The sequence below is a fragment of the Indicator indicator genome, chromosome 2 (genome assembly GCF_027791375.1).
Source record: "Indicator indicator isolate 239-I01 chromosome 2, UM_Iind_1.1, whole genome shotgun sequence".
NCBI lineage: Eukaryota > Metazoa > Chordata > Aves > Piciformes > Indicatoridae > Indicator > Indicator indicator.
Window position 1 is genome coordinate 57,364,080 of NC_072011.1, and position 23,690 is coordinate 57,387,769.

At 40.2% G+C, this 23,690-nt stretch overlaps 1 protein-coding gene across 1 annotated transcript in view; it reads right to left on the reverse strand.

The window, feature by feature from the left end:
- ENAH (ENAH actin regulator) overlaps positions 1–23,690 on the reverse strand; it is a 57,009-nt gene that overhangs the window by 5,484 nt on the left and 27,835 nt on the right. Inside the window, exons 6-13 of the mRNA XM_054397265.1 lie at positions 15,040–15,359; positions 12,976–13,776; positions 11,047–11,351; positions 10,657–10,793; positions 10,182–10,236; positions 9,783–9,831; positions 6,913–6,979; positions 4,116–4,178 (exon numbers count right to left, since the gene is read on the reverse strand). Coding sequence (XP_054253240.1) covers positions 4,116–4,178; positions 6,913–6,979; positions 9,783–9,831; positions 10,182–10,236; positions 10,657–10,793; positions 11,047–11,351; positions 12,976–13,776; positions 15,040–15,359 — 1,797 coding nt within the window. The remainder of the gene's footprint in view (positions 1–4,115; positions 4,179–6,912; positions 6,980–9,782; positions 9,832–10,181; positions 10,237–10,656; positions 10,794–11,046; positions 11,352–12,975; positions 13,777–15,039; positions 15,360–23,690) is intronic.

The following is a 23,690-nucleotide window of genomic DNA, read 5'->3' on the forward strand; positions in this document are numbered from 1 at the left end:
AACAGTTCTCTGGGATGGATGGATGGATGGATGGATGGATGGATGGATGGATGGAGTGGGACAGAGATGGAGGGACTTTTTACAAGGGCTTCTTGTGAGGGTGAGAGGGAACAGATTTAAGGTGGAAGAGGTAAGATTTAGACTGGATATTAGGAAGAAATTCTTTCCAGTGAGGGTGGTGAGACACTGGAACAGGTTGCTTGGGGAGGTTGTGGATGCCTCTTCCCTGGAGGTTCAAGACCAGGTTGGATGTGGCCTTGAGCGACCAGCTCTAGTAGAAGGTGTCCCTGCACATGGCAGGGTAGTACTTGGAACTAGATGAATCTTCAAGGTTCCTTCCAACCCAAACCATTCTATGATTCTATGAATGTGCTGCTGTTTTTAATTCCTTTTTTACATCTTGGTTAACATTCTTTCTCCATTACTCTATAGAATGTTAAGCCAAAAAGAAGCTGTTGATAAAACTGCTGACAGTTCCTGTGAAGAGGTTTCCCCAGTGTTAGGATTATCACAGTATGCTAATGTTAAGGAAGGGCTGGGTAGCAGTAAATTAAACTAGGTCCTATTTCAATGTCTCTGTGTACAGCACCACTGAACCAAAAACCCCAGCCTAAACTCAGTGTCTCACTTCTTCAAAATTTGTACCTAGGAGGAATTAAACACTGCATTTTTCTGGATTTGCAACCTCAAAGTGCAGCCTTATTTATTGTGAAATATGTCCATTCCATTGTGATGGAAGGTGGCCAGAAACAAAAAAAGATAAATCAGCAGGAAAGGTACAGTTCTGTGCTTTAGCTTCTTCCACATACAGAGCACAAAACTACCTTTTTCAGAAGAAAGCAGTATATCCATATTTTTTTTATTTAGCTAACAAAACCAGCTGTGTTCTCACTCAAGAAAAAAAGTTAACATATATATATATATATATATCTTGTTTCTTTCTAAAAAAATCACTACTCAGCTTTCATGCATCTTCATAGAATGGTTTGGATTGGAAGGAACCTTCAAGATCACCTAGTTCCAACCACCCTGCCATGGGCAGAGACACCTTCCAATAGACCAGCTTGATCAAAGCCTCATCCAACCTGGCCTTGACCACCCCCCCCAGGGAGGAGGCATTCACAACTTCCCTGGGCAACCTGTTCCAGTGTCTCACCACCCTCCCTGTAAAGAATTTCTTCCTAATATCTGGTCTAAACCTACCTCTCTTCAAGCTTAAATCCATTCCCCCTCATCCTACTACTACAAGCCCTTGTAAAATGTCCCTCCACAGCTTTCTTGTAAGTGTACTTTCTTCTTCAGTAAAAGCTGAATGAGCCTCATACTTGATTGTCTTGATGACTTTTATACCCTGACAAGACTGTTTTCTTGATTTGCTAACTGAAGGAAAACACTCAAAATGCACCTCCCTTTAAAAGGGAAGGTCATCCACACCAAAATGTCATTTTAGTACGACAGAAACTTTCTTAGATTTCTGCTGTCCAGCAGATACTTCTACCTCTTGCAGATTCCCTGTGTGCAAAACATTAAGGAAGAACATGGGACACAAGAGCTGCCTATTTCTCTTCCCCTCAACCTGTAATGGTGTGCCTTTTGCAGTGAAGAGCCTGGTATATTAAAAAAATTAAAGCCTTCCTACACATCCATAGGTACCTTGTGAAAGGGTATTTTTAACTGGTACACCCAAGCCCATTTATCTTTTCAAAAGGCAGTAACTCCAAGTTAACTCAGGTTGTGTATCAGGAAAAATGTCTTCACAGAAAGGGTTCTCAGGCATTGAAATAGGCTGCTTGGGGTGGTGGTGGAGTCACCATCCCTGGAGGTATTCAAAAGATGTGTGGGTGTGGTGCTGAGGGACATGGTTTGGTGGTAGAGGCTTAGAAGTAGTAGTGGGACTGTGAGCTCTAGGCAAGTGGTTGGACTTAATCATTATCTCTAAAGTCTCTTCCAGCCTCAACAGTTCTATGATTTCAGTGCAGGTGACAAACTCCTCAAGAATTTCTTTAATGCTTCATGGTAATTTCTGTGCAATGACAAGCCTGGTGGCACTCATTTAGGAAAAAATTGCCAGCAGTTAACCACGCAAAACAGAGTCAGCAGAAGGGATTGCAGTAACTGTCCCTTTGCTGTTGGACTTTGTATCAAAGCGTAAGAGGTACAGCAACGTCCTGTGGTGTTATACCAGCTTGGCTCTTCACTTGGGATCAAAATGCTCAATTGCTACAGCTGGTTAGATGTAGGAATACAGATGTTTAAACATAAGTTCCAAAAGAGAAATTGCTAACATTATTGCTTGAAACACATCAAAATGAAATACACGACCCACCAAGTAAGACAGAACACACAATATTGTAGGAACTTGAAGATGGAAAATAGAATTCACCTTGCAACCACCAGAAAATCTGCAGTGTGTGCTCATGCTATGAAGACAAACCACAGAGTTCAGGATCTTTCAGAGAACGCTTTTCTGTATCAGCTCAGTTTGTTATGAAAGAATTGCTTGCTTGAAAACATTCATCAAGATGAGATCTTTGGCAATGGCTGCTTCATCGCACATCTGATATTTAAAAGCATTACTTGTAGTTTACACCTCATACTGTGAACACTTAGTCCAAGCACAATCACTTCGAGTTTTTCAGACTCTCCATATAGTTTCTGACCATTTCCTGTGACTAGCACTGTGTTCCCAAACACTATGGCATGACAGCATGAAAATAAGAATCAATGTCCTCTCAAAATGTAACTCTTGGCAATTGACAAGAGGCACCTACTATCTGCCTCAATATAAGAAACCCAACCAAGAATATAATTTAATATTTTAATAAAATTACTTATGACTGTAATATTTTCATGAGATTAAAGAAGAGCTCTCCACATACAGACAGCTTCATGGCTTTCAGATATTCAGATTGAAAAGACAGCTCTACCAATCATATACAAAATATTCCTGCTGTCAAAAACATCAAGAGGAAAGCCTCTTGAGGGGCTCTTACCACTCAGTCTGAAGAATGTATTAACTTTTTGCTTCCCGAAATGCAAGACATTCTTGCATTTCTTTCACATTCAAATATGAAAGACTAATTTGTGAAGTAGATGGTTTCTAACATTGGACAAATCTAGCTGTCTTGCCCCAAAATTACCTTATTTTTCTTCCTTTTTTTTAATTTTCTCAGGGAAAAAGATTAATGGTGAATGCAGTTGCCATTAAGAAAAACATCCATGAGTGAAACTTAGTGAATAAAGCACCCCAAACATTAGATCCTAAGATGGCTAAAGAGCTCTCCCGTGTGGTTTTTCATAGCATTGCCTAACAGGACAGTAAGGCAACCTTGACAGTCCCTAAGACACCTTAAATCAAGCATGCAAGAAAAAGATTTTTTTCATGCCAACATGCAGAACACACCATCCAAGATAAGTAGCTGAAAGGGGAGCTTTTCATACAAAAGATTAAGTAGTCACCACAGTGAGTGCCTTCATGAAAAATAAAACTGGAATCTGATGTTTACCTGTGGAAAGCTGTGAAAATCTAAAGGCTTTCAGTGTCAGTATTTTGTGACTGCCACTACAGAGAGTGAAGCTGAGATCTACAGCTTGAAATACAAATTGTGTTAATTCTAACTTGGGAATACACTCCCAACAGAAATTACTAAATTTATTGTATGCTTAGCAAGTCTTTTTTTTTTTTTTTCCAGATGTTTAAATCAGGCAAAATGTATTTGTTATCTTAGTTTCCGAAAAGCAGCTATAAATTGACCTGGGGAATTAATTGCTATTCCTGTGTGTCTGAACTTACATTTTAAAAAACCTGCTCCTCAAAATACTACGAACAGTTCACTAAATCCTGGCATATCCAGCAGAAATCTGTGCCTTTGCAGGTGGTGACTGCCAGAAAAACACAATTTATTACGAAATCATAGCTGCTTCTTAAGCCATCTCAATTTGCTTTCTACATTATCTGCTTTCAGCTGGACCAAAAATGGGTTCAACTGGACAGACAAAACATGAGAAGGAACGTGGTGGTGCATGTGGTGATTACCAAATCCATGTACAAAAAGTCCAACTGTGAACTGGTCAAAAGGGTTATTACAAAGTCTCAAATCCCAACAGGATGATACCTGTTTAATGAATCATAGAACCTGTTTTCAGAAGCAAGCAGATTTTTCCATGGAGATTCCCGTCTACGAAGGGGAGAAACACTACCTTTAACAAGCTATAGTAAGTCTGCAGTTTCTTCAGTTTTAGCACCTTCAATACCATGGAGTTTCACTAGTTGTGCTCCAAGAGTTCCTATTTGAGTGTTTCAGGAAAGCACATGAAAGTCTGCTACAACCCCCCACCCTGATTTTAAACAGGACACTAGTTATTTTAAAACACTTTGAATATTCTGAGCAACAAGCCCTTCATTACCAATCTCTTTGGAAGGTCTGAAGAGAAAACGTTGCCTACTTGCCTGTTTCTTAGGGTATGCTATATTTAAGCCTCCTAAATGACTCTCATGCTCCCTGCTGAGGTCAGAAGCAGGTTCTCAAGCCTTACCAAGCAAAAGACATCCCCTTCTGACAAACATGATACTAGTATTTCAAATAGCAGCAGCCTCTGACTAACTCAACGTTACTTAAGCAAGCTGCTTGCTGAGGTAATTCTCTACAGTTGCCAAATCTAAGAAAATGCAAGGATGTTCAAGAGAGACTTCTACTAATACCTATTACTTCTGAATCCATCAATCATGCCTCATCCTGGCAGGGCAAATTGCCATCTCTGACTACAAAACTGCATCAGCAGTCTTAAAATATATGCTATGGCACCTTCCAGTAGGTTATGGCAGCAGTGGAAAATAATACTGACATTCAATAAGCAAGGAATACTTATTTTGGAAGTACTTTTGGGGTATACACCCAGCAAAGCTCTCATCAAGCTGAATTCTACCAACATTTTCCATTGGATGACCAAACACAAAAGCTTGATGGAAATCTTTCTCAATACATCTCAAGAGAAATCTCAAAATTCCCCTGTACTCCTGTACTTTTCTAGGTCAGAACACATTTTTAAACAGACCTTGGCGGCCTCTGAGTTTCACCAGCTGAAACAAGATCAATTAAATAAGATGCACGAACAGAGAAGCTGTGGCTGTAGGGACACGCAGAATGAAGACTCAAAGACATCCCAGGATCCTCAATTTGAGTCTGATATGGAGAGTTGCCCTATTCATTAATCCCTTCACTTTCCTTTCTCTGATTGCTTATCCATAGGGTATCTATAGCCAAAGGGGCAGGTCAGCAACTGTCATAATATAAAATCTAGAATGTTCTTTAGGATTCCCTACAAAAACTATTTCTATGACAAGTTCCCCTTCAATGCAATGTATTGATACCTCAATCTGCTTGAGGTGGGACTGTGAGCTCTAGGCAAGTGGTTGGACTTAATCATTATCTCTAAAGTCTCTTCCAGTCTCAACAGTTCTATGATTTCAGTGCAGGTTGACAAACTCCTCAAGAATTGCTTGAAAACAAGAGGTCTTGGTTGAAAGTAGGTAAGATCTAATGGGGACTGAAGGGGAAAGAAGGTAGGTTAGATGTTAGGAAAAAGTTGTTTACAATGAGGGTGGCTGAGCACTGAAACAAGTTGCCCAGAGAGGTGATTGAGGCCCCATCCCTGAAGATATTCAAGGTGAGGCTTGACAAGGCTCTGGGCAACCAGATCTAGTTGAGGATGTCCCTGCTGACTGTAGGAGGGGATTGGACTAGATGACCTTTAGAGATCCCTTCCAGTCCAGGTGACTCCATGCTAAGTCAAGGCTAAAGGTAGAACACTATTGTTTCACTGACAGTACAGCCAATAGGACATCACCACCAGTGTCACCTGCTTTTTGACCAAAAAACAAACAACAAAAAAAATCAACCAGAATCAAGTCTGTGGACATTATAAGCTCCCGAACTTAGTTATTTCTGAAAGACAGACAAGGATACTGATATAGGCTGAGAATGTTAAGAACCAAAGACCTTGATGGCAGCCTCAACCACAAGTAATGCCACTTAAGAGAAGAATTGGTTTTTTTTTAGTTCTCTAATCACCAAATCTTGCATGGCTGTTTCCAAGAGACCAGAATTCTAAAGAGAATTCAGGTCATTTCAAGCACAGCATTCTCAAGTTTAATGTGTTCTTTTGTTTTCTCTCAAGAAATTCAAGTAACTTTGTCAGCTTATCACAAGTCAGGATCTTTTAATCTCTGTGGCACAGAATATACTGGAATTCTAAAAACAAGCCTTCTGTTGAACGTAAATGGAAATGAAATATATCTATTTATTTCTTTAAATAAATTACTACATGCAGCTATTTCACATTCTGCATTACTGAAATGCCTACCAAAATGTCCAGTGCCTACCAAAGTTCCAGCTGATCAGTTACCAAAGGCTCATTTAAGCTCTGAAGGATGTATACTATTTCTACACTTCTTTAGGATGGACTTCCTTGGAGACAGCTACCGAAAGCAGTCACAGAAGCAAATCTTACCAAGAAAGTTTAAAGATCTAGATAAGGATTCTATGTCTAGCACAGAAATAGAAAGGAGAAAGCCTGCCCACTAGATTTACTACTAAATCACAGCATTGAATTTGTTTTTTCCCTTGTTGGAAACTTAAGACTTGAAAATTTAAAGGAATAGAAAGAAGTAAACATTGCCATAGGCAAATGCACACCTTGACCACTGAAGTTATACACCAGCAATTGCTCCAAAAAGCAACTCTTCATTCCTAATTAAAACTGCCAAATGCAGCTTCACAGCAGTAATTTTAACCCCATACATTTTGCTTTTAGTACTATTAAGGTGATTTTTCACTACTTTTAGTCCAGGATCTCTAGCAGCAAGAGCAACAGGAATAAAAACATAAAGATAACTGGTGTAAAAAAGAGTACCTGGAGATAACAGGAGACTTGCTTCCATTCACTGTATTTGTTCTTTCCCAAGGCTTTCTTGTTAGTTCTGGAAAACAGAGTGAGAAGATTAGAAACTGTCTTTTTCCATTTCTTGTGTAAGTTAAGCAAGAAATTCAAGTCAGGTCAGCTGTTTGGGGGGGGGTTTTGTTACCACATTGCATTAATTCTTTCATATTAAGCTACCTCCTGGACTATTCACCTTATTTTTAGTCATACTACCATTTATGTTGAGATAATAACTTAAATTCTGCCTTTTGTTCCAAGCACTGCCATTTAACTCTTAATTCAACTGGGAAAAGGTCTATTGATATTTGATGTATCTGATTGCTCCAGTTGTGAAACATGGAATGGTGGAACTATAAGCAAATAGCTTCAAATACTGGGGGAAGATGTTTTTAAGCTGAAAGACTTTTCCTGAGCTGTTAATGAATTATATAAAATTAATTCAGTGTCAATTTCAATGAAGAAACAACCTGCACAAGTTCAGTCTTTCTATAGTGTGACTTGTTACTACTTCACGTTACATCATTACTTATTCAAGACTTGAATGTGCCACTAATTTTACAAGTCTTTACTTCAGATCTGGAGTTTGTTTGCTTTGTTCCCTTTTTGCCCAGCTCTGCTAGGCTGAGATGGAGAAATGCCCTTTCAGAGTCTCACTGACCAGGCAGTTCTCTGGGATGAAATCTAGATACTGAGAAGAGTATCTGAACTGTAGAAGCCTGCTTAGCATAGCCTGTGATCCAGTCAACTAGAAGTTACCAGAGCTAGTAATAAGACTTAAACTTAATTTGATACACCAGGCTCCAGGACTTGTCCTACCACAGGAGTTATTTTAGCTCTATCTGCAAAACTGAGAAACTTTTGCTATGGCTGCAGGTTGCTGAAGGACCACATGATTATTCTTATCTTGCTGAAACAGCAACATTATCCAAGGGTCATATATCTGTTGCCTATTCCATGGTTTTGAGTTTGTTTTGTTTCTATTATGCGTTTGAACTTAGGTTTTACTTAGCTTTCTGTGACTGTGTGTTTCTTCCCCTAAAAGGTATATACCATATACAGAAAAGCACAAATATGAGTAACTCACCAAATATGGTATAACTCTCTCTATAAGCAACAGGAGAAAGTACAGCCCCTTAGAACTGAAATGTATCAAAATAAATGCAAGGAGACTCAAGCTCAGGGTAGAATAAATCATAGAATGGTTTGTGTTGGAAACAACCTTAAAGATCACCAAGTTCCAACCCAGCCACTTCACTTCCAACTTGTTTGGATTTCCCTCTTTTGGGCCTGTACTATTAGAAGAAGTGTTTCAAAAGCAGTTACTTTCCCAAGAGGAACATCATTTCTATGTTTAACAGAATGAAGCAAGCTCCTAAGCTAAGGAAACAAAAAAAAGGAAAAAAAGATTAAAAAGTTGATTTGTATTAAGAAATCTATTACTTTGCAGTCTAACTGCTTAAGGCTACCAACTGTATCTCAATACTAAAAGCTTTGTAGCTAATGTAAATCCAGGACACATTTAGCTCCTAGCTCTCCTTCAACATCAAACTGTTTGAGTGGGTCCAGAAAAGGGCCACAAAGATGATCAGAGGGCTGGAGAACCTTCCTTGTTGGGACAGACTGCAAGAGGTGGGGTTGCTCAGCCTGGAGAATCTTCAGTGGAGACCTTACAGTGGCCTTCCAGTACCTGAAGGGAGCTTACATGAAAGCTCAGGAGGGGCATTTTACAGGGGCTTGTAGTGATAGGATGAGGGAGAATGGATTGAAGATGGAGGAGGGGAGATACTGGATATTAGGAAGAAATTCTTTATAGTGAGGATGGTGAGACATTGGAATAGGCTGCCCAGGGAGGCTGTGGATGCCTTCTCCCTGGAAGTGTTCAAGGTCTGGTTGGACAGTGTCTTGAGCAACCTGGTCTAGTGGAAGGTGTCCCTGCTCCTGACAACCCAAACCATTCTATGATTCCAGCAGTGACTGCCTGGGTTTTGTTAGCCCCATGGCAGTGGTTTTCAATATTAAGGCCTGCAAAACCATGAAGTGGCTGAACCATCTAGTGGAGAAGTGTACACATGTAAGCACCCAACAGCAAACCCTAGAAGATACTCAAGACTGGTATAGTCATTACTCAGTCATTTTCTTCCTGCTTCTACTATCTTTTGGGATTAACTGCAGGCTGTATGGTACGTCCTGCCTCTTCTGTATGCATGTAGTGGGAGTTGGCCAGGGAAGCTAAGGGTACAAGAAATATTATTAAATGACAGGAAAGAGTCTTGAATGTCACTTGCATCCTTATAACACCAGTGTTAGCAGTATGAATACATATGCATGCTGACAATACATGTTGGCCAAGCAGGGAGGTGGTAAGAGGCAAGCTTTCCCTACTTACTGCAGAGGTGCTGCAGTTCCAGACCCTCTCACAGCAACTCAGGAAAAGAACCACGGCTAAAGAATTTCTATCCCATACACTTAAAATTGATTTAGAAAGGATACTTTCATGTGAGAGAATCTATACTGAAGTACCTGAAAGAAGCAACTGTTTCTATCTGACTCTGATACAGTCTGGTACATCTGCCTTGAAAGAAATACTGTCCCTTTGTGTCCTGCAGCGACTGAGACAACACATTCACTACCAACTGCTTTCCATCCATCAGCCCCATAGGTTTGACACAGGAGGACCCTCTACCAAGCACAGTGTTTCATGTTCTTTTTATCTGTCATCTGAAACACTTCTCAAGCAGGACCCATTCTACAGCAGGCTCCAAAATTCAGCAGACCTGACTTAGATGTGCCATTAGATTTTAGCATTTATAGCATCACAGAGTTCAGAAACCTGTGCTACTTACCAGGTGTGCTTGTTGAAGAAACCTTAGAAGTTGAAGACTCTATTTCTTCCTGATTCAAAGGGAACAGAAATGGGAGAAAAAGTGAAAAAAAAAAAAAAAACACAACAAACCACAAAACAAAACACCTTTGACTTTTGGGAATCTATCAGATAAATCTCAACTGTTTAAATATTTATTTCAGTTTTTATAAATATGAATGATTCTGATCAATTGTGTGTAGAAATGTGCAAGCACTATGCACCTCACAAAATAGTGATATGAGATATATATATATAGATATATATATATATATAAATATATATATATATAAAGTACAAATAACCTCTCATGTACACCATTAGAATCTCTCTTACAATCCAATATTGAACCACATGAAGCAGATAAAATTTCTCAACTCACAGTTTTATCTTCTTTCTGCTCTGGTTCTGTTGATCCCTTTTCAGCAATTCTTCTCCTGGAAGCAGAGAAAAAAAGTTACCAAAATCATTCATGCCTTTAAGATGGAAGTAATGTAGGTTTCTTTAATTGAAGACATACACAGCTTGAAAGCTAGATAATTGAAAATTAGTGTTAAAAAAGTACTTTCAAAATACTTTCAAGGACAAAGCCCTCCTGCCAAAGCAACTATACAATTTTTTCTCCTCGTGAAGTCTGCATGCCTTCCCCTACAGCTGCACAAAGACTTACAAAGAAGAAAAGTTCTTGATTACATCCAAGTGAAAATAGCTATTCATATGTGATGGTTATCAGCTTCATAAGCAACCACATGAACAAGCCAATGTTTGTTTGATCCTTAGCCAGCTGCAAACAGGCATCCAAAATCCTACCTCTACAATGACTAAGCAGCTGGAGCACAGCAGAAACAGGTGCTTACCTCCTGGCCAGCAGTGCACTCATTTCTTCCATCAGCCCACTGCCTCCCAAGGGAAGTGGTCCATTTCCACGGCCACTGTCTGTTTTACATGAAGCAGAGCCTCCTCCTCCTCCACCTGAACTGGAGGAGTCTTCACCCTTCATAACATACAAAATAACAGCAGATGTACAAATAAAATGATAGCTGACTTAATGAAAGAAGCAAAGTTCACATATGAGCAAAAAAAATGTATAAAGAATAGGATGGGCTAGGAGTACCATCCTCTAATGCTTTTTTAACAATAAATTAATCCTGGGCCAGAAGTCCTGATTAAGCTTTAAGAAAAATCACAACAAATTTGGTAAGGGTTTAGAGACAGGAATCAGGAAAGGAAACAAGAGTTGCATTTACCCGTGAGACCTTCCTAAGCTTGGCTCCAGCAAGGGCAGCTGCTAGTCCAGTTAAAGGGCGATTTTCTTCAGACACAAATCCCACTGAAAATCCAGAGGCGGGAAGAGGGGGAGCAGGAGGTGGAAGAGGAACTTGAGGAGCTTGGCTAGGAAGTGGAGGTGGTGGTGGTGGCGGCGGTGGCCCTGAAGGTGGAAGTGGAGGTGGTGGTGGTGGGCCAGGAGGAGGTGGGGCTGCTACTGAAGACTGAGCTGGGCCAGGGGGCAAGGGGGGTGGGGGAGGAGGTGCAGGTGGTCCTTGGACAACACCTAGTATCAAAGAGAAAACAAATAGACTATATTAAGGACTTAGAAAAGAAAGATCATCTTCCCATTGAAATAGTGGTTCTTTTGCTCAGTGTATGAGATAGTAACACTGGTAAAGGTCCCTTTTATAGGCAAGAAAGCACTCCAAGCTTCAGCAGGAGAGAAGCATTCTTATTAAATGCACTAAAAATACTACATAGTATGAGAGATCAGACAGTTCCGGAGACATTTACATACGAAACCCCTCCAGTCAGGTTCTGTGCTGCAACCAAGAAGAATCTTAGACAAGAAACAGGCAAAGCTTTTATGAAGAGTCAAGTAAGGCACGAGCACCATATGGCATAGGAACAACAACTCGTGTTTAATAGCACTAAACACAGAGTGACTTCTCATCCCAATACGCAATCAACACACCACCCAAACATCTGAATCCTTCAACTGCTTGAGATCCAGTGCTGCTTTATAACCTGTATGAAGATCTATCTTTCCTCTAAAAAACATCTCAGGAATAAGCCTTAATAATTTAATACAAATACTAATTAGTGAGTTAGAAGACTGACATATTTCAAGCTGATAGATGAAAAACAGAAAAGCTTGTTCCTATGATGCCTCTAATGCTTTAAATCCACATTGATCTGCAATCCGAAATGTGTTTTGAAGAAAGAATACTCTGATAATCACTGTTACTATTACAGGAACACTAAGACAGTGTGACCACGAAAACAGCCCTACACATCCTTTCCACCCCTGTGCCCTAAGCTACTAGAGGTGCTTCACAACTACCTTAAGCAACCTCTACAGGCACAAATTCCTTCCTAATTTCCTACTCTGCTAACCACTGTGTGAATGCAAATCTTTTTAAACTCTCTTGGCATCACTCACCATCCAAGAGCACACTTTTGTTCTGTCATACAAGTGAGGCCATTCACTATTTCCACTCCCATCCTAGAGTAGCTCATGCCTTCATTTAAGACAAAGGGTATGAACGGGATCTACTCTGCATGGCTCCTGTGATGAAGCTACAGTTTGCTCGTACCCTGGGAGCTCCTCTGCTCGTACCCTTAGCTGAGCTATTGTAGTCTTGCATATAAAGACTTAAATCTACTAAACCCAGGGTTAACAGAGACACTTACATCCATTGTTGCCATACTGTTAGAGTGTCCATCGAGACTGCCACCTGCTTAACCAAGCTTTTCTTCTGAAGTCTTACTAGCTATGCTGGTGGGATACCACAGGTCATTGACACGTCTAAAGCCACACACACATTCTTCCAAGTTGGCTGCCATTAGGAAACCAACGATGCTGCCTATTAAAACCGTGTTCCAAATAAACTAACAGTGCAAAACGTACCTAGCCAGTATTCAACAAGCTCTGTTCTTGACAGGTGAGAGCTCGAGAAACCGCAATTTAACTTAAGATAGGCCATAGAACACCAACTCTGATCCACGAAGCTTCAACATTTCTCTTGTCCCAGTTTTCCAAATGTGTTTTTTTTCTTGTGGTATTAAGATCACTGCAACTTTGGAAGCATTATATTAATTTTTTGTGGCAGTTATGGGCTTTAATACCACCTGGTTTCGATTGCATTCCTGATTAGTGCATTAGTAGCAATAACAGAAAGCCTTACCCTGCTGGGTCGTAGGTTCAATCGGCTGAGAGGCTGCCTGCAAGACTGGCTCAGAAGCAGAGGAGTCTCCCAACACAGAGTTTAGAGAGTTCTCAACAGAGGCAGGGGTAGCTGCAGAGGGAGAAGGGAGAACACTAGGCTTGGATGAGGGAGTCGAGGCATTCGGGGAGTTGGGAGAAGGAGAAGCTTGAGGTCCAGAGAGTGACAGAGGCGGAAAGGAAGGCAGTGGGGGAGGAGGAGGTGGTGGAGGCGGAGTTGGACCTGAGGTAGAAGGTGAAGGAGCCGGATAAGCCAGGTTTTCAGGAAGCCCGTTAGGAGCCGTGGGAGACGTGGACATTTGGGTCACTGGATTAGAAGCCGACACTGGGAGGACAGGTCTCGGACCGGTAGCTTTGCCTGGTGGACTGCTTATCATTACTGGAGGAGATGGGGGAAGAGGGGCGAAACTGGGCGCAGACCAGGCAACAGGCTTTGTATTTGGAGGCAATGTCGCTGGGGCATTGACAGGAGAAGGGGGACGAGAACTTTTGCTCAGCGGACGAGGAACCGTAGCGTAATGGGGGAGAACAGGGTGGAAAGCTGAGCCTAAAGATGTAGCAAAACGTGATGCAGAGTGCCTTAGAGGCGGTGTAGGGGGAGTGGAAGTCGGTGGTGCAGAAGTCACTACAGCGTACTCCGGTGCGGCCTCTGACATTGGTGCTGAGACTGCTTTTGCATATGATGGAGGAGGTGCTGAAGGAGGCTGGCAACTGGAGTAGTCAGGAAGTGGAGTGCTATACGGGGAGTTGTCGAAAGATGGAGCTGGACAGAAGATGGAAAGCAGCAGCAAAGGCAGGATAAAAAAAAGGAGAAAGAGAAAAAGGGAGCTAATGAAGCAACAAAACCAGCATTCAAACAAAACGTATAAACGTAGACTACAGTTAGTACCAGAGGATTAGGCACAAGTGAAAATACTGTTAGGAAAGTCTCACATCTTATCAACAGCTGCTTTGAAATTTTACCAACTATTTTTGTGCCAACACTTGAGTTTACAAGTAAGTTCTAGAGCAAGTTTTCTCAAATCCCATCTGTGAGACGGATTAGATATAGGGTTGATTAATCAGCTTTTATCTTCTTGTTTGGTTGCAAGCTGCAAGCAAGCGTAGTGATCTTAACATTTGTTACAACTCCCTACCAAACCTCGTACCATAGGCAGCAGGTATCATCCTTCTCTTCTCCAGAAAAAGCTCCATCACAAACTTGAAAGTACTGGGAATAAAACTACCAATAAAATTCTCTGCTCTAAAATTGCTGGCTCTTAAATAGCTGATAGTGTAAGTCAAGGAATACTGACTACTTATATAAATAGACTTTATTACTAAAGAACATCCAAGTGCTTGACTAATGTTCCATTATATTACCAAAATGAGAAAGCTTTCAGTTATCACTGGATACATTTCTGCAGGCAGTGCATTATCTTATCTACAAATACATACATTTCACTGAAATGTTGCTACAACGATAAATTAAGCAAGACTTCATACTGAAAGGCTTTTCTCACACTATTACTCTGCATTATATAGGTACCTTCCACATTATATATATACATGCCTCACACCATATATATATACACACACACACTCTCAACCTGATATGTTGAGGGGTTCTTTTTCCAGATTGTCAAAAGATATGTCTCAGTGAATAGAGCAAAGATAAGGTATTTTGAAATTTTAACTCGTTTTTAACCACTGTTGGAGGTGCACAATATGATTACAGTTCTTCAAGCAATCAAGAGAGTATGGCAATGGAGTGAGCCAATAGTGTGAAAATATTGCAAGTTAACGAGAAAATTGTGACAGGAAAGTCAAAGCTCTTAGACTTCTTGCCATTAAAAAAAAAAAAAAAAAAAAAAAAGAAAAAAAGAAAAGGAAAAAAGAAGCAATTCCTGCAAACGGAAGCCTCAAATATTGACTGCTGTTACACAACTGTACTCACTGCCCTTTGTTGCTTCACTCCCCACTCCATCACCCAAACACATCAAGAGTAGCCTGGTACATGAAAGACGCTCAATTTGGAAATTCTTACCAGCATTTGTAATTCTTCTCTCTCTTTCCCATTCCAATTGTTCCCTTTCCAACTGTTCCTGTCGTTCTCTTTCTTGCCTCTCCCGCTCAAGTCGTTCAAGTCTTTCTCGATCCTGCCTCTCCTTCTCTTGTCTCTCCCTTTCTAGTCGCTCTTGTCGTTCCCTTTCTTGTCGTTCTCTCTCCAGTTGCTCCTGTTCTAGGCGCTCTCTTTCAAGTCTTTCCCTTTCTAGCCTCTCTCTCTCCAGCCTCTCCCGTTCCATTCGTTCACGATCCAGCCTCTCCCGCTCCAGCTCCTTCTGCCTCTGTTGCTCTTGCAACTGTCTACAATTGGGAAAAAAGGGAAAAGATTAAGCTGCAAAGTGAGCACCAAAAATATCAAGCAACTGTTAGAGATCAACTGAACAACAGTCTTTGCACCAGCAAAAAAAAAAAAAAGCGCACAATATTTGTAACCTACATAAAAAATATCTTGATTTTGCATGTCATTTTCTGAAGTAGATAATAGTTTTATTATGTTTACAGCAAAAGGATCATATATCCAATTTCCTCTTAACTAACTGAACATTCTGAGAGACAGCTTTCAGGAGGTAAGAACAGAACACAGCTGATCATAATTTAGTTACTGATACAATCTTCCCAGCTATGGGATATGGAGTCACATTTCTTCTTTGCATGGTATTTTATACTCGAGGTAGTGAACAAAAGCACAGTGCAAAGTAGCAGTAACAGAAATCCTCATTAAGAAAAACACACCCCAAACAAATTATGTTTCTCAGATAAAGTAGTCAGCTTGCATTTATCCATATTTTACAGAAGGATCACAATGTACATGTGCCCCTCTCTGCTTGGATAATATTACATGCACACACAACTTAACCAGCATCAAGACAAGAACACCCTGAAGACTGCAGAAAACTGGACACAGTCAGAAGAAAGTCCAGGGTGCACTGCAGGGAGATGGCAGGGTTTCCAGCTTGTGGGTGTCTTTGCAAAGGAAAAGAGAAGGAAGGCGTGGAGAGGAGGAAAACAAGTCAGGCAGAGGAAATCTAAAGAACTGCTAAGGGTAATTAGGAATCAAGCAAACTTTTCTGCCAAAGCCACTAGGTTGGCTGAAAGGATGAACCTTCCTGAAAAAACAACTGTGGGAAAAGCTGTAAACAACCCTTCTGGCTTTTTCCCCCTCAATTTCTTTTGTACTTTTTTTAGTGTTTAGGGTTTTACTATATTTTTTAAAGATATGTTTGTAGTTGGATGAAATACAGCTTTTTGATTTTCAAAGCTTTTTCATCTCGAGGGAAGTCGCTATTAAAACAAAAAAAAAAAAAATAGGCACATCCTCCTCAAAGCTGTGGCCAGTACGTTCTTGATCACACAGCACTGAAAATGTTGTAAGTTATCCTCTGTTTGAATTCTTATTTGGACAAAAAAAAAAAATAATCAAAACTTAAAAATTACACTAAACCAAAAACGTTTCTATATAAAGCACACTGCCATTTTCTTTTGTCCCACTACAAACTAAAGACAGCTTCTCAACAAACAAAAAGCCAGCTTTTAACTATGCATCAAAAAGGAGACCTAAATTTTGACACCTTAAGCTACTAGAAATGTATTTTATAGAGACTGCCAGTGTGCAATCTTATTTGGGAAGGTCATTGGTAATTCTATGCTACGTGCTTAGAGACTTGGTGATCTTAAAGGTCTTTTCCAACCAAAACAATTCTACAATTCTATGCTCCTGCATTAATTAGTTCTTCCCCCAGCTCCTGCTCTCTCATATAACAAAAGTTGTAGTAGCAGTCACCAAAATATTAAGGCTGAAACTCAGCTTGTTAAGTGCTTGATTTTTAGCCTTTGAAGTCCACCAAAAGGTCTGGTAATTGACTGATACATATCTGGAACTAGTAAAGGATTTCTACAAAAGATCAAAAGAATAGAATACAGTATAAACCACTGACATTTAGGCTCCAAAAGAGATGTTTTAAATACTTCTGGTATTGTATTTTTGATTGCTTCATATTACATGAACCCAGTTCTACAATGTGCTGGTTTTCCCTTGGATAAAAATTGATTATTAGAGGAAAGTGGGATTTTCATCATGGCTAACTTCAGCTTGGTCATCTTAAACTCTCTGGTTTTTTGTTTGTTTTGTTTGGTTCAGACAGCACCAAGGCTATGATCAAGTGTATCAGTTTCCTTTTAAAAAAAGAACAAAACCAAAACCCAAACAACCACCACCACCCCAAAAAAAAACTCACAAACAAGCACACACTACCACCACCACCTCCCATCCCTTCCCCCAACAAACCAACCAAACAAAAAAAGAACCACCAAAAAAACCCCACACCAAAACTTAAAGAAGCTGAAATTCTGCCTTCTGGAAAAGACAACTCTGGAAAAGTCTCTAAAATCCTCAGTGACGAGGACATGCTAATACAACAAGCTGGGAGGAAACATTCTGTACAACTAATAATAAAGCTAAAAAAAAATTAAAATTAAAATAATTTTTAAGAAAGAGAAACCACCTCTGCACATTAGACAATTGAGCTGTGGAACTCCTTGCCAGAATGATTCAGAGAAAGAGTGGTGTAGAGTCCAGTTGGAAGCCTGTAGCTAGTGGTACTCCCCAGGGGTCAGTGCTCAGTCAAGTCTTGCTCAACATCTTCATCAGCGACCCAGATGAAGGGACACAAGGTACTCTCACCAAGGTGAGTGTTGATACAAAACTGGAACAAGTGGCTGACACACCAGAATGCTGTGCTGCCATTCAGCAAGACCTGGACAGGCTGAAGACTTGGGCAGAGGGGAACTTCATAAAGTTCAACAAGGGCAAGTGTAGAGTCAGGCACCTGGGAAGGAATAGCCCCATGCACCAGTACAGGTTAGGGGGTGACCTGCTAGAAAGCAGCTCTGTGGAGAAATAACTGAGAGTCCTGATGGATAACAAGTTAACCATGAGCCAGCAGTCTGCTACTATGGCCAAGAAGGACAATGGTATCCTGGAGTGCTTTATGCAGCCAGCAGATCAAGGGAGGTTCTCCTTTCCCTCTATTCTGCTCTGGTAAGGCCATGCCTAGAGCACTGGATCCAGTTCTGGATTTCCCAGTTCAAGAGAGACAGAGAACTACTGGAGAAGAGTCCCAGAGGACGGCTACAAAGATGATTGAGGGACTGCAGCATCTCTCTTACTGGGAAAGGCTGAGAGCCTTGGGGCTGTTTAGTCTGGAGAAGACTGAGGGGGGATCTTACGAATACTTACCAATATCTACAGGGCAGTTTCAAAAGGATGGGGCCAGACTCTTTTCAGTGGTGCCCAGTGATAGGACAAAGGGCAACAGGTACAAACTAGACACAGAAATTTAAGTCTAAACATAATGAAAAACTTCTTTACTTCAAAGGTGGTGAAGTTGTGGAACAGGCTGCCCAGAAAACTTGTGGAGTCTCCTTCTCTGGAAATTTTCAAAACCTGCCTGGACGCGTTCCTGTGCAACCTGATCTAGCTGAATCTGCTTTAGCAGAAGGGTTGGACTAGATGATCTCCAGAGGTTCCTTCCAATCCCCACCACTCTATGATAAAATGCACAAAGGAGAAAAACAAAAATAAAAATAAAAAAATCAAAACCAAACCACTAGCAGCACCAAAAAAAAAAAAAAACCACCAAAAATCAGCCATGGAAGGTTATTTAGGGAATAAAAACTGCATTATGCACAACCTGTTGAACCAAAAATGCCCAGAGGACTCAAGAGTAGCAAAGGGAATTATTCCTTCCAGGCATATGCCTTGGCCCAGAAGGGTGGAGACTTCTTGTTAGGTTTTATTTAAAGCAAAAGCTAATTGTTCAGTGTGGAATGTCCATATCAGTGTCTAAGTATGCATATGGGGAAGAGGAAGACACAGCTGATGAGGCTGTATAGAAATGTATGCTTTGTCTCTACACAGGATGTAATTATACTTAGTTATAGGTTAAAATGTAATATCTAAGTCAAACTGCTTGTTTGGGATTGACTAATTCTCCTAATACATGTGGCCCCACTCCCAAGGCTCACCTAGGGTGGGCCATCTCTTCAGGGAGCTATAATGACACACAATGCTCATGTATCATAAGAAGATGCACCTAAGTGTTTGTACACTTCAAGCTTATCTAAAGCAAAAGCAGCATTTCAGTCTGCAATCAGCACTCAAACTATTGACTGTCTACAAAGTTACATATAAAAAGCAGTGAGATAGCCACTTCCATCTACACAGGACTTGAATATAAAAAAATATTCTCATTATTAAATAGAGTGGTTCATTATTTAATGGTTTATCTTTATAAAATAATCCTTGTTTCCCACTTCTTCAGGAAACAATGGAACAAAACCAGGATTTTTTTGAAATGTACAAATGAAAGCTAGGAACAAGTTGAGCACTTCGTTTACGGTACAAATGCTCTACCAAGAGAGGGCAGCAAAATACCTTGCAAACATTTTTTTGTCTCATGTAAGTCCCATGCAGTGGATGAGATTAGATACACTATAGTTGAGAGTAATTTTAAGTTTATTCTCATTACATATTGATGAAGCATCCCCTTGCCAAAAATGCAAAAAGGGGACAAAAAGAAGAAAGCAAAAAGGGGACAAAAAGAAGAAAGCAAAAAGGGGACAAAAAGAAGAAAGCAAAAAGGGTTAAAAAAGAAGAAAGCAAAAAGGGTTAAAAAAGAAGAAAGCAAAAAGGGTTAAAAAAGAAGAAAGCAAAAAGGGGGAAAAAAAGAAGAAAGCAAAAAGGGGGAAAAAAAGAAGAAAGCAAAAAGGGGAAAAAAAGAAGAAAGCAAAAAGGGGAAAAAAGCCGAAAGGGGAAAGAAGAAGAAAGCAAAAAGGGGAAAAAGGAAGAAAATAAGAAAAAAATTAGAAGAAAAAAGAAAAGGGGAAAAATGGGGAAAAACCCAAACCCACAAACCAAAACCCACTGCATTTTTACATTCATATAAACAATTTTAATAAACCTTCCCAACAGAAAACCAAAAGTGGCCCAAGTCAAAAGACTGGTATGCCAGTAATGCAATCAAGCTGCTTTAGCAGAACTTCACAAAAATCAGGGAATGCCAGAGCAAGATCACCTAGAGCAGATCACAAAGGAACACATTCAGGTGGGTTTTGATTATCGTCAGATATGAAGACTCCACATCCCCCCTGGACAACCTGCTCCAGTGTTCTGTCACCCTCACAGTGAAAAAATTTCTCCTCATGTTTACATGGAACTTCCTATACCTCAACTTGCCCCTTGTCCTGTCATTGGGCATCACTGAGATGCATGAGCAAGGACGAATTCTGTAAATGAAGAACTGCAGCTTAACAAGTGTTAATGTAGTAGGTTAAAAAGATGTACAATTATTTTGCTTATTTAAAAAAGATTTTTTTTTTCATGAAATCCTCCTGACTTTGGCTACCATTAAATGATGTAATTTTATTTTAGAATTTGGTCAGAAATCAAAATTGTATTATGCAAAAGCATTAGGAGATTAAGAAGTGTCATTACAATACACTTAAACATTTTCTGCAATGTCAAGACTTTGGCAGTTCTGAAGCCCATGGATTCACACACAGATTCACAGATTGCACCCTCAAGGGTCCAACCGCCCTGCAGTGAGCAGGGCCACCCCAAATTAGATCAGGCTGCCCAGAGCCTCATCAAGTCTGATCCTGAAGGTCTCCAGGGACATTCAAGGACTTATTAAAAGCAATACATTAAAATCTTTCAGCCTTAGACAGCACAGCATCTAGCCTTAAAAAGCAAAAGAGGTACCAAAAATGTCCCAGAAACATATCTTAGAGTGAAATTCTCATTATGCTAAGGAAAAGCGATGCTAATTATTTTCAGTGTGAATTACTAAGAGTTAATTTGCACTGAATAGCTGAGACTGCTATGAGCCTGCTGTAACAGTGTACAGCAGAAGTCAGACACAAGGTACTCTTTGTTACGCATGGCTTTAGATTCAAAGAGTCAACTTGTGAACTTCAGAAGAGCTGCTAGCTCTATCATGTATCCTATTAATGAAACCACCTTTTTTTCATTTTAAAAAGTTTCATGCCAGAAGCATCTCAGGGAACTCAACTTTGAGGTGGTGTGGTAGAGGAGGGTGGGGTGTCTTTATTTTCTTGTTTTTAAAATTCATTTAATATTGAAACAGCTTTTAAAGTTTTTCCACCTCTTGCCCTTACACTTTTTGTCCACTCATGGTAGTATGAGGTGGTATTGTCAGGGGATGAAGAAAGAATTGTATTTGCAATACTAACTTGTGACTTTTAACTCTACCAGCATTAATCCTGCAGTTCTGTGGGCAGCCAAGAATCAGGAGCAAGACTACATTCTTGAAATAACACAAGGAGAAAAATGCAATGAGCAGAGTTAAGTACACACTATTGCACCCCTCCTGAAAAAAAAACCACGCATATTCTGTGATGGTGAGAAGTGTTTAGATCATTTCTCCTACATGACAACTGCAAAACAGGATTGCAGTTAACTTACCCAGGTACAATCAACACCTTCTTAGTGTGTTCTGAATTAGATCATAAAAGGGAATAACAATTAAGTTCTACTGTCTCAGCTCTTGATGTTTTATGAAATGAACCAATACTACACCTACACCAGACAAGTTTCTATTATGCTTTTAGCAAGTAACATCACTTACATTCAACAATCAGTGTGCATGATAATTAACTAGACAACTAGGAAGTCATTCCAAATTAATAGCTTTTGTTGTTTTTTTTTTTCTTTTGTTGTGGGTTTTGGTTTTGTGGTTTTGTTGGTGTTTGGTTTTTTTTTTTTTTTTTTTTTTTTTTTTTTTTTGTTTGGGGTTAGTTTGTCTGCTTGTTTTGGGTTTTGGGGGGTTTTAGGGGTGGAAATACGTGGTTGGTTTAGCTTTTCTTCCTGGATATGAATGCCTGACAGATCATAGAATGGTAGAGGTTGGAAGGGACCTTCAGGGATCAAGTCCAAGACCCCTTGTCAAAGCAGGATCACCTAGGACAGGTCACACAGAAACGCATCCAGATGGGCCTTGGGAAGCCTCTAGAGAAGGAAACTCCACAACCTCTCTGGACAGCCTTTTCCAGTGCTCCAGCACCCTCACACTAAAGAAGTTTTCCTCATATTGAGGTGGAACTTAACTGTGTTCTAGTTTGTATCCACTGCTCTTCATCCTGTCACGGGACACCACTGAAAAGAGATTGGCCCCTTCTTGACACCCACCCTTCAGATATTTGTAAACCTTTGTAAGATCTCTGTCTTCTCTTTTTCCAGACTGAACAACCCAGGTCTCTCAGCCTTTCCTCGTAAGACAGATGTTCCCGTCCCTTCATCCTCCTCACAGCCCTCTGTTGAACATTTTCTAGTATAAAAAGGATCCTTTGATCCTTCTGCTAAAGACTTCAATATAGTCAGTCAAAATAATTGAAGCCTCAGTAAATTCTCTTAAAATGTGTCCATTACCACACGGGTTGAAGAGAAGACAAAGATCTGAAGTAGATTAAGAAATTTCAGTGTTTACTGGTAAAACAAGGTATTAAGAACTAAATAAAATATTCTGTGTCAGAGCAGACTTAACAGCCAGAGAAAGCTGTTCTTTTCTGGCACACTTTTCACATTGAAGCCTGTATCTTGGTGATCTGCAGAAGCATTACTGCAAATGTCTTACTTTGTGAAAAGACTGTCCTTTCACCAGAGAAAGTATGCCTCAACATAAAGTCATGCTTATTGTGTCAAAAACCTGAGCTGCTGTCACAAGAGCACCAGAGGGGGGGAAAAAACAAAACCAAAACAACAACAAAAAAACCCTGCATGTAACAAAGCCCTTGCTGAAACAGTTTGTGAAAATGAATAGCTGTCTGCTCTGGCAGGTCACCTTGTTTGCTCAAGTGGGAGTTTTTCCTGTAGGTTTACATAAATCTTCAGGGTTCTAACACAGGTTTGCTTTGCTCTTGGATGTGAGATCAAACCATTGCATTTTTTCCTAAAAAGATGATAGGAAACTGCACTGAGAAGACCACATATCAACCTGAATACCAGAATTTGGCCACAAACCCAAAAGGCTTCTTGCCAGATATATTAAAAACAGAGGTATTTCCATGAACAGTACAGACAAAAGCATCTTTGTATCACATCCAAATTCAGCAGGCACTGAGCTGACAGACATTCCTAAGACGAACAGAAAGTGGTTTGAAGTATTTAATTTTAAAATTCGCTGTAGAAAACAAAGATCCAACATAAAGCCTGCAGAAAACAAAACATTTTGAGGAAAAGACCTGAGGTAATTGCTGCATTCAGTGAAGTGGTCAGCTGCAGGAAGCTGAATACATAGTATTGGACAGCTGTTAGTCATCATTTATGACCACACTGATTTCATATTCCATTCTCTTTTGGCTAAAAAACTTGGGTGTCAAGGCAGGGCATCAATTCATGCAGAGATCAATAGGAATCATCATCCCTAGAGGTATTTAAAAGACATGTGGATGTGGTGCTTAAAGACATGGTTCACGGGTAGCAGCTTCACAGTATGGGTGGAATTGTGAGCTCTGGGTAAGCAGCTGGACTTGATCATCTCACAGGTCCCTTCCAAACCCAACAGTTCTGTGATTCTATGTTTCTACCAGCTCTGTTCTGTTGTTGTGCCTTTAAGC